This window comes from Diceros bicornis, chromosome 2 (genome assembly GCF_020826845.1).
Source record: "Diceros bicornis minor isolate mBicDic1 chromosome 2, mDicBic1.mat.cur, whole genome shotgun sequence".
Classification (NCBI taxonomy): domain Eukaryota; kingdom Metazoa; phylum Chordata; class Mammalia; order Perissodactyla; family Rhinocerotidae; genus Diceros; species Diceros bicornis.
Genome location: NC_080741.1, coordinates 52,028,500 through 52,041,011, shown reverse-complemented (window position 1 = coordinate 52,041,011; position 12,512 = coordinate 52,028,500). Strand labels below are relative to the sequence as shown.

General features: G+C 42.7%; 1 protein-coding gene across 1 annotated transcript in view; it reads right to left on the bottom strand.

Moving 5' to 3' along the window:
• DOCK3 (dedicator of cytokinesis 3) overlaps positions 1 to 12,512 on the bottom strand; it is a 460,033-nt gene that overhangs the window by 105,648 nt on the left and 341,873 nt on the right. Inside the window, exon 14 of the mRNA XM_058559633.1 lies at positions 8,654 to 8,779. Within this exon, the coding sequence (XP_058415616.1) occupies positions 8,654 to 8,779 (126 nt within the window). The remainder of the gene's footprint in view (positions 1 to 8,653; positions 8,780 to 12,512) is intronic.

Genomic DNA, 12,512 nt, shown 5'->3' with positions numbered 1-12,512 from the left:
TGTGGGACGCGGCCTCAGCATGGCCGGAGAAGCAGTGCATCGGTGTGCGCCCGGTATCTGAACCCGGGCCGCTAGTAGTGGAGCACGCGCACCTAACCGCTAAGCCACGGGGCCGGCCCTATACCTTGAATTTTAACAACTGAAACAGACATCTCAAAGCTTTCTTTTGATAAAAGCCTTTTAGTTACACATTAGCTTTTCTATGGAATTTAAGTAATTATTCAATTTCTAGGCTGATTTGGCAAAAAGTGAATAGTCTAGAGAATTTTAATGTCTAAGCTAAAGAACAGGTGCTTTGTTTAAATATTACCCTGGTTTAAATCAGCACTCTCTGGAAGTTATTCTCAAGATAACCTGTGTGGCTTTTTTTATTTTTATTTTAAGAATTATAATCCTTGGGCCGGCCCTGCAGCTTAGTGGTTAAGTGCTCACACTCCGATGCTGGCAGCCCAGGTTCGGATCCCGGGCGTGCACCGATGCAATGCTTCTCCGGCCATGCTGAGGCCGCGTCCCACATACAACAACTAGAAGGATGTGCAACTATGACATACAACTATCTACTGGGGCTTTGGGGGAAAAATAAATAAATAAGTAAATAAAAAAGAATTATAACCCTTTTTATTTGGAATATTATTAGAAAAAATCCAAAATATCTTTCCACTTGAGATTCAATGACAAAAACAGTTCTTATCATCATTATAGATTTTACCTTTTATTATAATAACTATTCAAATGATTTTAATAGGAATTAGATGATATTGGACTTTTTTTTTATTGAGGTAACATTGGTTTATAACATCATATAAATTTCAGGTGTACATCACCACATGGCTTTTAAAAGCAGATGGTGGCTACCAGCAACAGAATTCTAAGTTGTACAAACATTCTTAATTTCTGTGCCTCTATACACAGTTAAACATGTTACAATAAACATATCATTCAAATGAAACATTTCAAACTTTTCCTAGCAATATATGATATAGAATATTAATACAAAACTGGGCATTGTCTTGGAGATTGATAATGACAGAATTTGGTCTGTTTTGGTTTTACAGACTGAGCTTATAGTTTCTGGGCAGCTCCTCCAGGGCATTTTAAACCAAAATGCCAATTTCAAATGGAAGGGCTAGGGTAGATATTCCTAGATTTTCATTCTTTTAAAATTTTCTATGTAAACAGAATGCCTTTGGCGATCACCTAGCTGAGAAAATTTATCAATACAAGTAACTGTACCCTCTGAGTTACAGACTGAAGCAGCTTGATTTCATCAGATCTTTGGCTGCTCTTTATTTGGAGAACAGACTTGCCTAGACCAGGGCTGTTCTCAGTCAGAATAAGTGTCAGGCGGCCTTATGGGTTGCAATTTTGCAAATTATGGCCTCAATTTTGAAAACAGGACTTTGTGATAGTTAACGCTGCTAGGGCCTTCTTGTCAAAAGTTCTCTGGGGGATCATTTAAATTGAGCTCTCCACTAATTCTCCTGGAACTAGAAGAAAACCTAAGAAGAAGCAAATGTGAAAATCTCCAGGGATCTAATGACCAAGGCCTGCCTTAAAGATAGCCTCCCAGGGTTCCCTGCTCTTAAGCTGTTCCTGTTGCAGTTACATGTTCACAAAGTCTACCAGTGGAATCATGTCTTTGTGTTAAGGCACTGTGTCCAGGAGGCTCCTGTAAAGTTTGACACTAATTGTCAGGAAATATTACCAGAAAAGGGATGAAGACAGGCACATTACAATGAGGATGGGAAAGACAAGGCCTGAGCAGTGGTTTCTGAGGTTAGTTTGCAGACCATTGCCTGGCTGGCTGTGTTTTAATCACCTAGGGAGCTTGTTAAAACTAGATCTCTAGCATCCACCCCTTGAGATTCCAGTGGGTCTTGGCTGGGGTTGTGTACATACATTAAAAAAAAAATCCCCAGATGATTCTGATGCTTTCCAGGGTTTAACACCAGGGGACCAGAACATGGGGGTCTGCTGGGAAGATGCTGATGAAGTTGGGCTGGGGGTTGGGGGCTGTGCAGCTCTTAGGCAGCATGGAGGAGTGCTGGAAGGGGCATGGGAGGAGGAGGTTTTTCTGCGTGGAGTGGGAGTAGGTATGTTGGGGGCAGCCCTGCCTCCCTTTGTTAGGCGTCCTCTGCTTCCTAAGGTTGGCAGTGCATCTTAACAGCATCAGCAACGCCTTACATCTCTGAGTGTTTAGTGCTCGGCTGACAAGCAACCGAGTTGCTTGAATGCAAAGATGAATGAATGAGGCTGCTCTTGTAAGAGGGCCTGAGAATAGTCTCTGTCCCTTTCACAGTTTCACACAGTAGTCAATGCCAGCTGTTGGTATAGCTGCATGTCAGGGAACTAGGGACTTAAGAGTACGCAGAGGTTGGCAAGCTTTTTCTGTAAGAGGCCAGATAGTATTTTAGACCCACTTTGTGGGTCACACAGGTCTCTGTCACATGTTCTTTGTTTTCATAACCCTTCTAAAATGTAAAAAAACATTTTTAGCTGGCAGGTAGTACAAAAATAGGCTGCTGGCTGGATTTGGCCCGTGGGCTATAGTTTGCTGATGCTCCACTTGGAGTGTTTGTGTCAAGAACAGCTTCACTACACTGGAATCACAAATCAAAAATCCAGATTCCTATAAGTCTACACAAATAGCTGCTGGGAAGGAGCAAGGTAATGAACCTGAGGCTATCTTATTATATCAGGGATTGGCCTGAATCATTCTGGAGTCCTTACAGAGTGAGAGGTCTTAGAAGGAAACAGTGCTTTTCAGCTACCAGAAATCTTAGGGGGCTGGGGAGCACTGTGATAGAGCTACATCCAGCAGTGACAGAACTGTATGCCTCAGTGGTCAGGTCTGATCCTCTGAAGACCTGCAGCCTAGTATGACTCTGGAGAAACAAAGTTCACAACATGTTTGCCGGTCTCTTTTGACAGCAGTCTCCATAAAGGTTTCTGAACCTCTGAGGTCCAGCTCAAAAACCAAAGCATCTGTTAGCAAGAGAATCTCTTGCCAGACACTCCAGCCTTACTTGGAGTTTTTGGGCCAAATGGTTCCAGCCTATGTGGAATTCCATCCCAGGAGAAATGGGACAGGATAGCCACACAGGTTTGGGCTGTGTGGCTATCCTGTCCCAGTCTTGTTTGGATTCTTTATTATATTCATGTTCCCTCTGTATAAATTACTCACACCACATATTAGGAGGCTTGGGGTTCAAGGATAATAGTATTTAATACTATATTATTTATATGTTGTCTACTTCTAGATAGGATTAGGAGGAGCTTCTGTGGATAGCGCTTTCTTTCCCTTAAGACCATATAAAACTAGAACTAACTTTTTTCCAGCAGACACAGCAGCCTGCTTGGGACAGTGCCAATTCTATTTATTGGCAGAACAGGAGTGAAGTCTCTTGACAGCATTCATGGAGAAGTGGAGACATTAACAACCATTCAACTTGGACAGTTCCAGGCATATGACCAATGTTTTACTTTGTTGTAGTCATTATTTTGAGGAAGAGATAAAAAAATAAAAAGACAACTTGGGAGGACTTGTTTAGAGTATCCAGGAAAGAGATAAGTTCTTTATTTTTCTAACCATGTTTTCAGTGTCACACTTCTACTGGTTTCTATTGTTACAAAGTCAGTGATGTTCTCTGCTCTAACAAGAGGACAGGAATGGGTATAGTGTGACATTACTATACATGGTAATTCATTTCTTGGGTCAGGGACGTGATGATCTTCCAATCTGTTGGAGGCCAGATGTGATCATTCCTTAACTATCCCTTAGAGATATTGCTAAAGCCTCATTTGACACTCAGTCTAACCACAGTCCTATGAATATACTTGTGGTAAATACTGTCATCACTCCCCTTGAGGAGAGCTTTCTTTCAAAAGTCACGTCTATATGTATTTGCCCTTTGTATGAGATGTGTCCAGCAGAGCTGAAAAGAGAACCTTTCTGCCTTTCTGATTCTTTGTAGTTTGAGATAAGCACTACTCATTTTCTTTTCAATGGGAGTAGCTGGTCTGTCTCATAAAAATCTTTTCCTGTAGCTATACACCTAGGGCTTGTTAAGCTTGTTATTCTAAACATTCCTGTATGTCCTTAGTTTCCTCAGATCTTAATGAACACCCAAAGTAATACACAGTCTTCTGGGCTGGTAGCTTCTCTTTTTACATCTTGTCCGTTACTCCAAAAGGTGAGGCTGATGAAGGATTAATAATGTACATGAGACCCCATCCCAGTATTGCAACATTCCATGAAACAAATGAAGATGGAAACAAAGCAGGCAAAAAGCAGACAGGACACACAAAAGCAGGAACTTACACCCAACTATCTTCATCTCTGCACCAGAAAGAAAGGGGCGAGAATGAGGGGACAGCACAGAGAGAAACAAGAACAATTAAGACAAACAGGAAAAGAGAAAAAAATATCACCTGCAGGTCAGTGATGAAGCATGCACTTTTTATCAGGGGTCAAAGCAAAGGACACAGTGTATTTCTGAGCACAAGGGCAAGAGTCAGCGAGTCCCTTAGAGGGATGCCATACCTGCACAGCTGCCTTCTAATGGACAAGTTCAGGGCAACTCAGAAAGGAGCAGTACTTGTGCCAGGTCTTACTCAGGGAGAGGCAAAGCATCTCTAAAGCAGAGTACTCTCTCTCTTTTTTATTTCTTTTGCTGAGGAAGATTTGCCCTGAGCTAACATCTGTGCCAACTTTCCTCTATTTTGTACGTGGGTTGCCGCCACAGCACGACCGCCACCTAGTGGTGTAGGTCCGTGCCCGGGAACCGAACCCAGGCTGCCGAAGCAGAGGGCGCTGAACTTAACCACTAGGCTACAGAGCGGGCCCCATAAAGCAGAGTACTCTCTAGGTCATGGTTTTCAAAGGGGGTCCCAAACCAGCAGCATCACCATCACTAGAGAGCTTGCGAGGAATGCAAATTGTCAGGTCCCACTCCAATCCTAGTGTATCAGAAACTCTTGCAGTGGGCCTAGCAATCTCTGTTTCCAAGCCCCGCAAGTGATTCAGATACATACTAAAGTTAGAGAACTACTGCTTTAGGAAAAACGTAGTCATCAGCTAGAACACACTAAATCAAAGGGCAAATTTCTTCTGATAAGACTGAAGACCATTTAACTAATACGAAACTCGGCCCATATTGCCCACAATAAATGATAACCTTAAAAATTCAAGGCTTAGAAAACAAGTTAAAATGTAATTCCCACAGAGCCATGACAGAATTCTGTATTTCTACTGACTCCAGGGAATAGATTTTCCAGGAAAGCTAAGAATTAGAGAAAGACGTGGAGGTGGCAGTACATCTCTGCGGGCTTAGACATGGTCTGGAGAACGGTACAGCCCCTTCTTGAGCAAGAAGTTTTAAATCATTCCTTTCAGTTTACAGTCTTTTGGCTGACAGTTTTCTTTAAAGTTTTATTTTGGCTAATTTCTGACAAGTGAGTCAATGGGAACAGTGTTAAATTCAACTTGTTCACCTGGAATAACTGTCCTGCTCTAGTCTTTCCTGCCCATCTACTTGGAAAAAAAAATCTAGGAAAGGAGTAAAAGTGTGCTATAGAGTTATTAGCTTTGGTACTGAACTAAAATAAGTTTGGAGGGAAGGAGGAAGTATTCACAGAAATATGGTACCCAACCAACAAGAGGCTATAAGTGCTTAGTTTCAATGTTATGCTTAAATCCCCACATCTATTTGTTATTCTATAATCTAGAATGGATTCCCGGGTTGGTGTGCCTTCTCTGGGACCTCCCAGAATACCAGCAACAGCACTCTTGCCTCTTGCTCATTACCAGGGTCACAAGCAGAGCTGGATGGCCGTGTAGTCAGGGCCTCAGCTGTGGCAGAGTAGGACATCTCTCATTCACATCAGTCACGTATATGTACATACCCATTGAAAGCAATGGGAGACCATCAGAAATATCTTTTTTGAAATGGTATTTTGGATACAGGTGTGGCTAGAGTCTGTCTGAACTCTGTAACTGTACCGAGTTACAGCTTTCTACCTCAGAGGTGTAAGCTTTGTCAATATGCTTTGACAATGACCTATTTGGGCCATCCTGACAAAAAAGACCTCTCCAAATGAGTATCTGGTAGTTTCTGCTAAATGCTGGGTAATTTTAAAATAAGGATCATAAGTTCATAAATAATTCTAATTTTTACATTTACTCTAATTTCTCAGATTTGTTGAAATGTTCACAGTTACTGACAATTTGCTTCCTTGTTCATTTCCCATATATCTACATGTCAAGAAGAAGTTGCAACTTCTTGTAACTTGGTCACACCAGCACTGTGAGGGCTGAGGGACTGCTGCAGCCCAGGTACAATATTCTCACAGGTGAAGGGTAGACTAGCTGCAGGTGGACAGGTGGTCAGGGCTTGGAAGTCTCACCAAGGCACTCCTTGCCATGTTATGGTTTCCCAAGATAGGTTGACTGTTTTTCCTACTGCTCCAGTAGGACCTGCAGGCCATCCCTCTCACCTTGCCCAAGGATGGCAAACCCACTCTCATGATATCTTGGGGTGCATTAAGGGGGCTGTCAGTTGTTAGCTCACTACTCTGGGAGTGGCCATCTGTGCAAAACGCTCTTTCCTCAAAGGGAGGAAGGGTAGCGGAGAAGACAGATTATGCACAAAGAACTGCTTCCTGCCTGTGAACCAATCCTTACTTTCAGCTCTAGCACTCAGCACTCAAAGGCAGACAACCCAGGAAGCAGCACACTCACAGCCCCAGGCTAGACCTCCTAGGATTGTCCAGTGTCTCAGCCTTGTGAGGCAAATCAGATGATGATCCCTTAACTGCCCAGGGAAGGGAAAACCCCCTTAACTTCAGCTTGCTTTACCCCTGATACAGCTGATTTCCACCGTGATGTCTAGCATACCCAGAAGTCCTTTATAAACCTGTGTATCAATGATACCATGAGATAGAGAATGCTCCACAAAAAGATCTCATTCCATAGATGAGGTTTGGACAATGTAACTCGTGAAATCAAAGTTTGCTTAAAAACATTTTTGACTGAAGCTTGTTCCTTTCTAATCTCTGCTCACTTGGTTTTAATTCTATGACTGTGAAGGCTAACAGGAAGGAAATGTCCAAATTTTAGACAAACAAGTCCTTAAAAGAAACGAAGGACTTTAAGTACATCTCTTAGAATATATGACTGCATCTTACAAGCCTGATCTCTAATTAAAAAAAGATCACCAGATCAATTTTGGCAACCATCTATTCTTTCGTCCATGACACATTGCCAAAAAGCCAGGGACTATGCCTGGGCTCTTGTTTTCTCGATAACCAGGGCCATAGAGGGCTGAGGAATGGTGTCAGGACAGGATGGGAGAAACGTCCTATGGAGGCCATCACTTCTACAACAGCCAGATGGGGGCCTTTAATAAGCATGAAGTCTCCTTAGCATTTAAAGATAAACACAGAATTGACTGAGTGGCCTAGGTTTCCCATCCAAAAGACCCTCCTGTGTGTATGAGTAGGAGATGAAGGCTGTTCACAGCAGCTTGGTCTGCATTCACAGCGTCCATGGAGATGGAGAAGGTGACAAAAAACAAGTCGGGCATAGTGTGGGAAGTTGGAAGGCAGGTGGAATCCATCACATGCGCCTTCTCTATGCTCAGGTCACATTCCCCTCTGGATATGTGTTGGCAAATATTTCCAACAAGAAGATGAAGAACTCCATGCACCATGAAGAACTCCAAATAGGTGATATTTAGAGTAGTCACAATCAGTTCAATCTAGCCTGGCTTGGACCTTTTAAACAAAAGCAAATAAGCCTGTAGTGGAGCATTAAAACTCAATGGAAAAGGTAGGTTCACTCCTCCTATAATCCATCCAGACAACTAGCTATTTGCCTGTCCTGATTTCCCACTCCTTATTCACATCTTCTCTGGTTATCAGACCACCTGCCATCCATCTGAGCTACGCCTCTACCCTTCTCTCATTCCCTATCACCCCCTCGGCTCTGATGGCCTGTCTGGATCCACTTCTCCAGCTTTGCCTGCATTTGCCTGGCTAAGAAACATGAACCTGGGATTGACCTGCTGGAACTACACTTAAGGGTCAATGCATTCCCACTTTCTGCCCTGGCTTTCCATCGGGCATTAGATGAGGAGGGTAAGACAATTCCTGAGAAACTGCCCAGGTAGTAATATTCACAGTGCCTAATTTATACCATTTGCCTGATCCATTTTTCTGATACATTATAATGTATCTGCTATTCCTACACGAATTGGGATTCGTCAATGCTACAGGCACATATTTTGGTACATTATTCCCCTTAAAGAGGAAGTTCTTGTGAGCCAATTCTAAGAAATGTAACGGAAGAGAAGAGTGTAAAAAGGCATCTCCATGAAGAGTTTCATGTTGGTTCCTACCATAAAGCCTCCACTGGAGACAACAAAGCCCATCTGCTGGATTGTCATGTTGCACTGGTGAATGTGATGTGGGGGCTTCTGGAAAAGAACAAATGCCCACAAGAGCCAAAGGAGCCACTGGCTGCAGACTGCAATCAGCAACCTGACTTGGGATGCAGAGGCTTTTAATGTATGGTTCACCACCTGCTCATGAGAGGAGCAATGAACTCCATCCTCCTAACCCTTCTCCCATCCCAGTCCCAAGAAGTTCTGCCTACCTGGCATGATGACATCAGGAAATCCCAATTTTCTTGTAATTGCCAATCCCCTATTAAATATCATGGGATTTTCTCTCCTAATCTGTTCCATGTCTCCACGAAGTAGCTGCAGAGAAATGATAAGACCTGCAAAAACAAAAGCATTTTCTTACTCAGAACCACTTCCACCCTGTATTGTAGTACTAGAAAAGACATAGAGTCACAGTTTTTCAGAGGAAAATGCGCCAAGTTCAGCATTTTTCTTCAGAAAAATTTTGATCCAGAAAGTATATGTTATTCTGAAGAAATATTCTAGAAAGCTAAAGGAATTTAAGTCAAGATTACCTTAATAACCCAGAGAACTAGCCCAGAGAACTAATCTATTAAACACAGACTGAGTTCTGGGAGATTGAGTTGCCCTCCTCTCTGTTCCCCAGCATCCAATCCAGGGCCTGGTTGGGCCCTAGCGAATACTGAATGGGAGTGTTGAACTACATAAACTGTAGATTTTTAGAGACCCAGAGACGTCTACAGAAACAATGGCAGACTAGAAACAAGGGTGACCAAAGAAGACCTTGTGTCAGGCTTTCCCACTAGCTGGAAATGAATGAGCTAAGAGGTGCTATGTTTTATGTGAGAGGTATGCCAAAGTGTAGGAAGCAATTTGCAGGTTCAATCTTGCAACAACTTATAAAAAGGGTAGCAGAGCAGACGTCACATTCTCCCTGCAGGGAACCACTGCACTGAAAGGAAAAGAAGGGGTGTTTTGTGGGGCTAACTGAGCCTTGCATCAGACTCTGTGAGAGTTTCAGACCCTCCAGATGATTCCAAGGGCTTTGTTCAGAACTTGGGAGAATGTGTAATGTCCCCTCAGGTGAGCTGGCTTCTGGCTCATACTTGTACCCTAAGGAGTTTTGCACAAAGTAAGAAACTCCTGGAAACTGGCCCCTCCCCTGCCCCAAGGGTCCCCACTGCACCCACTGGCTAGAAGGCTGTGAGGCTAGATGGAGTTAAGAAGTGCCTTCTGAGATTCTGTGAATGAGGTTAGCTGTTAACAGGATGATGAATTTAGGTGTTGATTTATGAATCAGCAGGAAGCAACCTTGTCAACCTATAAACTTGGGAGTTGCTCAGAAGACGAACATCTAGAAATGAGGGAAGATGTTATGATAATTAGGACAATCAGAAGCATGGTGGCTGGAATGGAGACAGTAATAAGCCGAGCTGTAGAACAAGAATGGTCTGGGAATGGAGAGTAGAGAGGGGATGGAGAAGAAGAGAAAGAGAGTAGTCAGAAAGAAGAGTCACAGACACTATATTTGGCAGATCAAAATATTCTAGTAACTAGGAATATATACTCTCACAGCTGGGCCAGGGGAGAAAATATGGTTATACTGCAGCCCAGATAGAATCTCAAGATGATCTCACTGCTTCAGCTAAGCTCATGTTCCCCAATAAACCCTGGGATTACACACATGATGTCCCAGGTGTCATTAACAACAGGATCACAGTGCCCTAAAAAGCAGGCATATGGTATTCCAGTTGGCATTATGGTTAGATAACCAGTGTTTGGCATTTTGACCACCCTAAAGTAAGTTTTCCAGCCTAATCACTTGGTGGGCTCAACTACAATTAGTTTAAGAACATGGAAGGCAGGAGGACCAGAACACAGACCACAATGATCTCTGCAGAGAGCAGCTTGGGAGGTATTCAACTGTCCCCGGCAACCCCAGATCATTTACTTGCAGTATCTTTACACAGCTATCACATCTTATCCTCTGGGTGAAGAGAAATCCACTGACTTCGGCAACGGCCTAACTTGGAGTGGATAGCTGAGGATGGGACAGTTTTCAGAATCTGAGATGGTGGTTGGAGGGCAAAGGAAAACAAATCAGTGGGTGCACTCTTATCATTCTGCATTGACAGGGATTTATTCAAGAACCCACTGACTGCCTTTCATCTCATTTTCTGAGCAATCAAATTGGCTTAGAGATGCAAAGCACAACTAGTGAGGATGTAGACTGAAGGTGTTTGAGAGTCACATCTAGCTTTCAAGCTACCCAAAAGGATCCTGAGCAGCTGCTTTCCACCTCTAAATGTGACAAATAAGAGGAAGAGGGCTTCAGTTTACGCAAGAGAGCAAGTGAAAAGGCACACAAAGAATGAAAGAAGCCACCAATGGAGGCTATAAAAACTCCATCCTCTTTTCTAGGGGCTGGGATCCTGGAACTGCTGGATCTCTTTTCTGGTTCTGAAACCCTGGATGAGTGAGGCACATGCCAAATAATGCTAAGGCAGGACAGAAAAGCCTCTGTGAATAATTCAGAAAAGAGACCCACTCGCCTACCCAGTATGCAAACAGTCCCTCAGCAACACCTGGTGTTCTACCTACCAATCATCCAGCTCTCAAGCCAAAGAACCTGACAGTAACTAAGACTATACAATTTCTCTGTTAATATGATCCCTAACACAAGAAAACTATTTTCTTATTGAATTTCTTCTCAGGTTAAAGACTGTCCCATAAAAAAGCAACAGGACAAATTGACACCTGTGTGGAATACTGGAGGGTTACCAACCTGTCCCTCTCCACCTCCATCTTTTGTGGAAGAGCTGGATGAGGATTAATAATGTAAATTAATCTTAGCCCAAGATATGTAAATGAATCTGTAGTTAACAGTCCTTTAAAAATACATAGAAAACCAACGTGTCAACTGTTTTGTTTGTCTTCATTTGTTCTTAATGACCTTCATGCTACTGGAATTGCTAAAAGTTAGGTCTGTGGCTACATAGCTAAGAGGCCAACAATGGAAATGAGGAGCCACATATATTAAAGCTGCATTTAAGAGAGAGAGACTGTTGAATGACATATTTACGCTCGGCATTCAAAACCAATGTATCAATTCTTTCTGCATTTTTATATGATTTGACTTGAAGTGAAAGCATTAATGACTTCTGAAACAGAATTGCCAAGGCAATGAACTGTCCATGATGTTTAACAAAGATGGGTGACAGTTTACAGCAAAGTAAATTAATTTTTTGTAAAGACATATTTTTAATTAAGGAGTCTAATAAATACCTGAATTATTCCTTGAACAATCTATGAAATTCTCTGACATGAAGACCCCAGAGCCCAGCAGTGGAAAATCGATGCTCAGAAGCTTGGCAATAGAGTGCCAAGACCAATGGCCTGGAGTCAGGAAACCTGGACTCCCTGGTTCAGTGAATAAGTCATTTCATTGAACGTCAGTTTCCTCATTTATTTAATGAGGGAGTTGAAACAGGTAATATCCAAGATCTCAACCATCTGCCAAGTCAACACTTCAAAGAGAAGCAGTCTTTTTCTCCTCCCAGCTTTTCCACAAGTGCATGGAGACCTCCTCTCATGAGGGCTATCTCTGAGGCACTTTGAAGTCTTTGGTGCCCTCAGCACAGAGGTACGGGAGCCTTTCTAACACTCTTTAAATGGCCAATTTGCACAGGAACCACGACACTGAAGATGGCACAGTCCCTGCTAGATCTGGGGAGTGAGACAAGACTCAACATGTGAACCTGGTGTGGTGACGGTGAAAACTGCTCTTTCAGTTGTTTCTTTAATGTATTATTACCACCATCTCGCCTTTAAAATGTTCTCCATGCTTTACCCATATCACGTCCCAAAAACTTGTAGCCAAGGGCAGCTCTTTATAAACCAAATAAGTAAATAAAGCAAAGAACATTACAAATATTGATGTAAACAGTAGTTTTCCAAATTGCTAGTAACTTTTCCACATTTTAAAAACAAGATTTTATTTGACTCTTGCTTTAGCCTAGTTTTAGGTGAGGAATATGAACTCCCTTTCCCTTTCAAGCACACTGCATGGAGCTCCTTGGCATCTAGGTA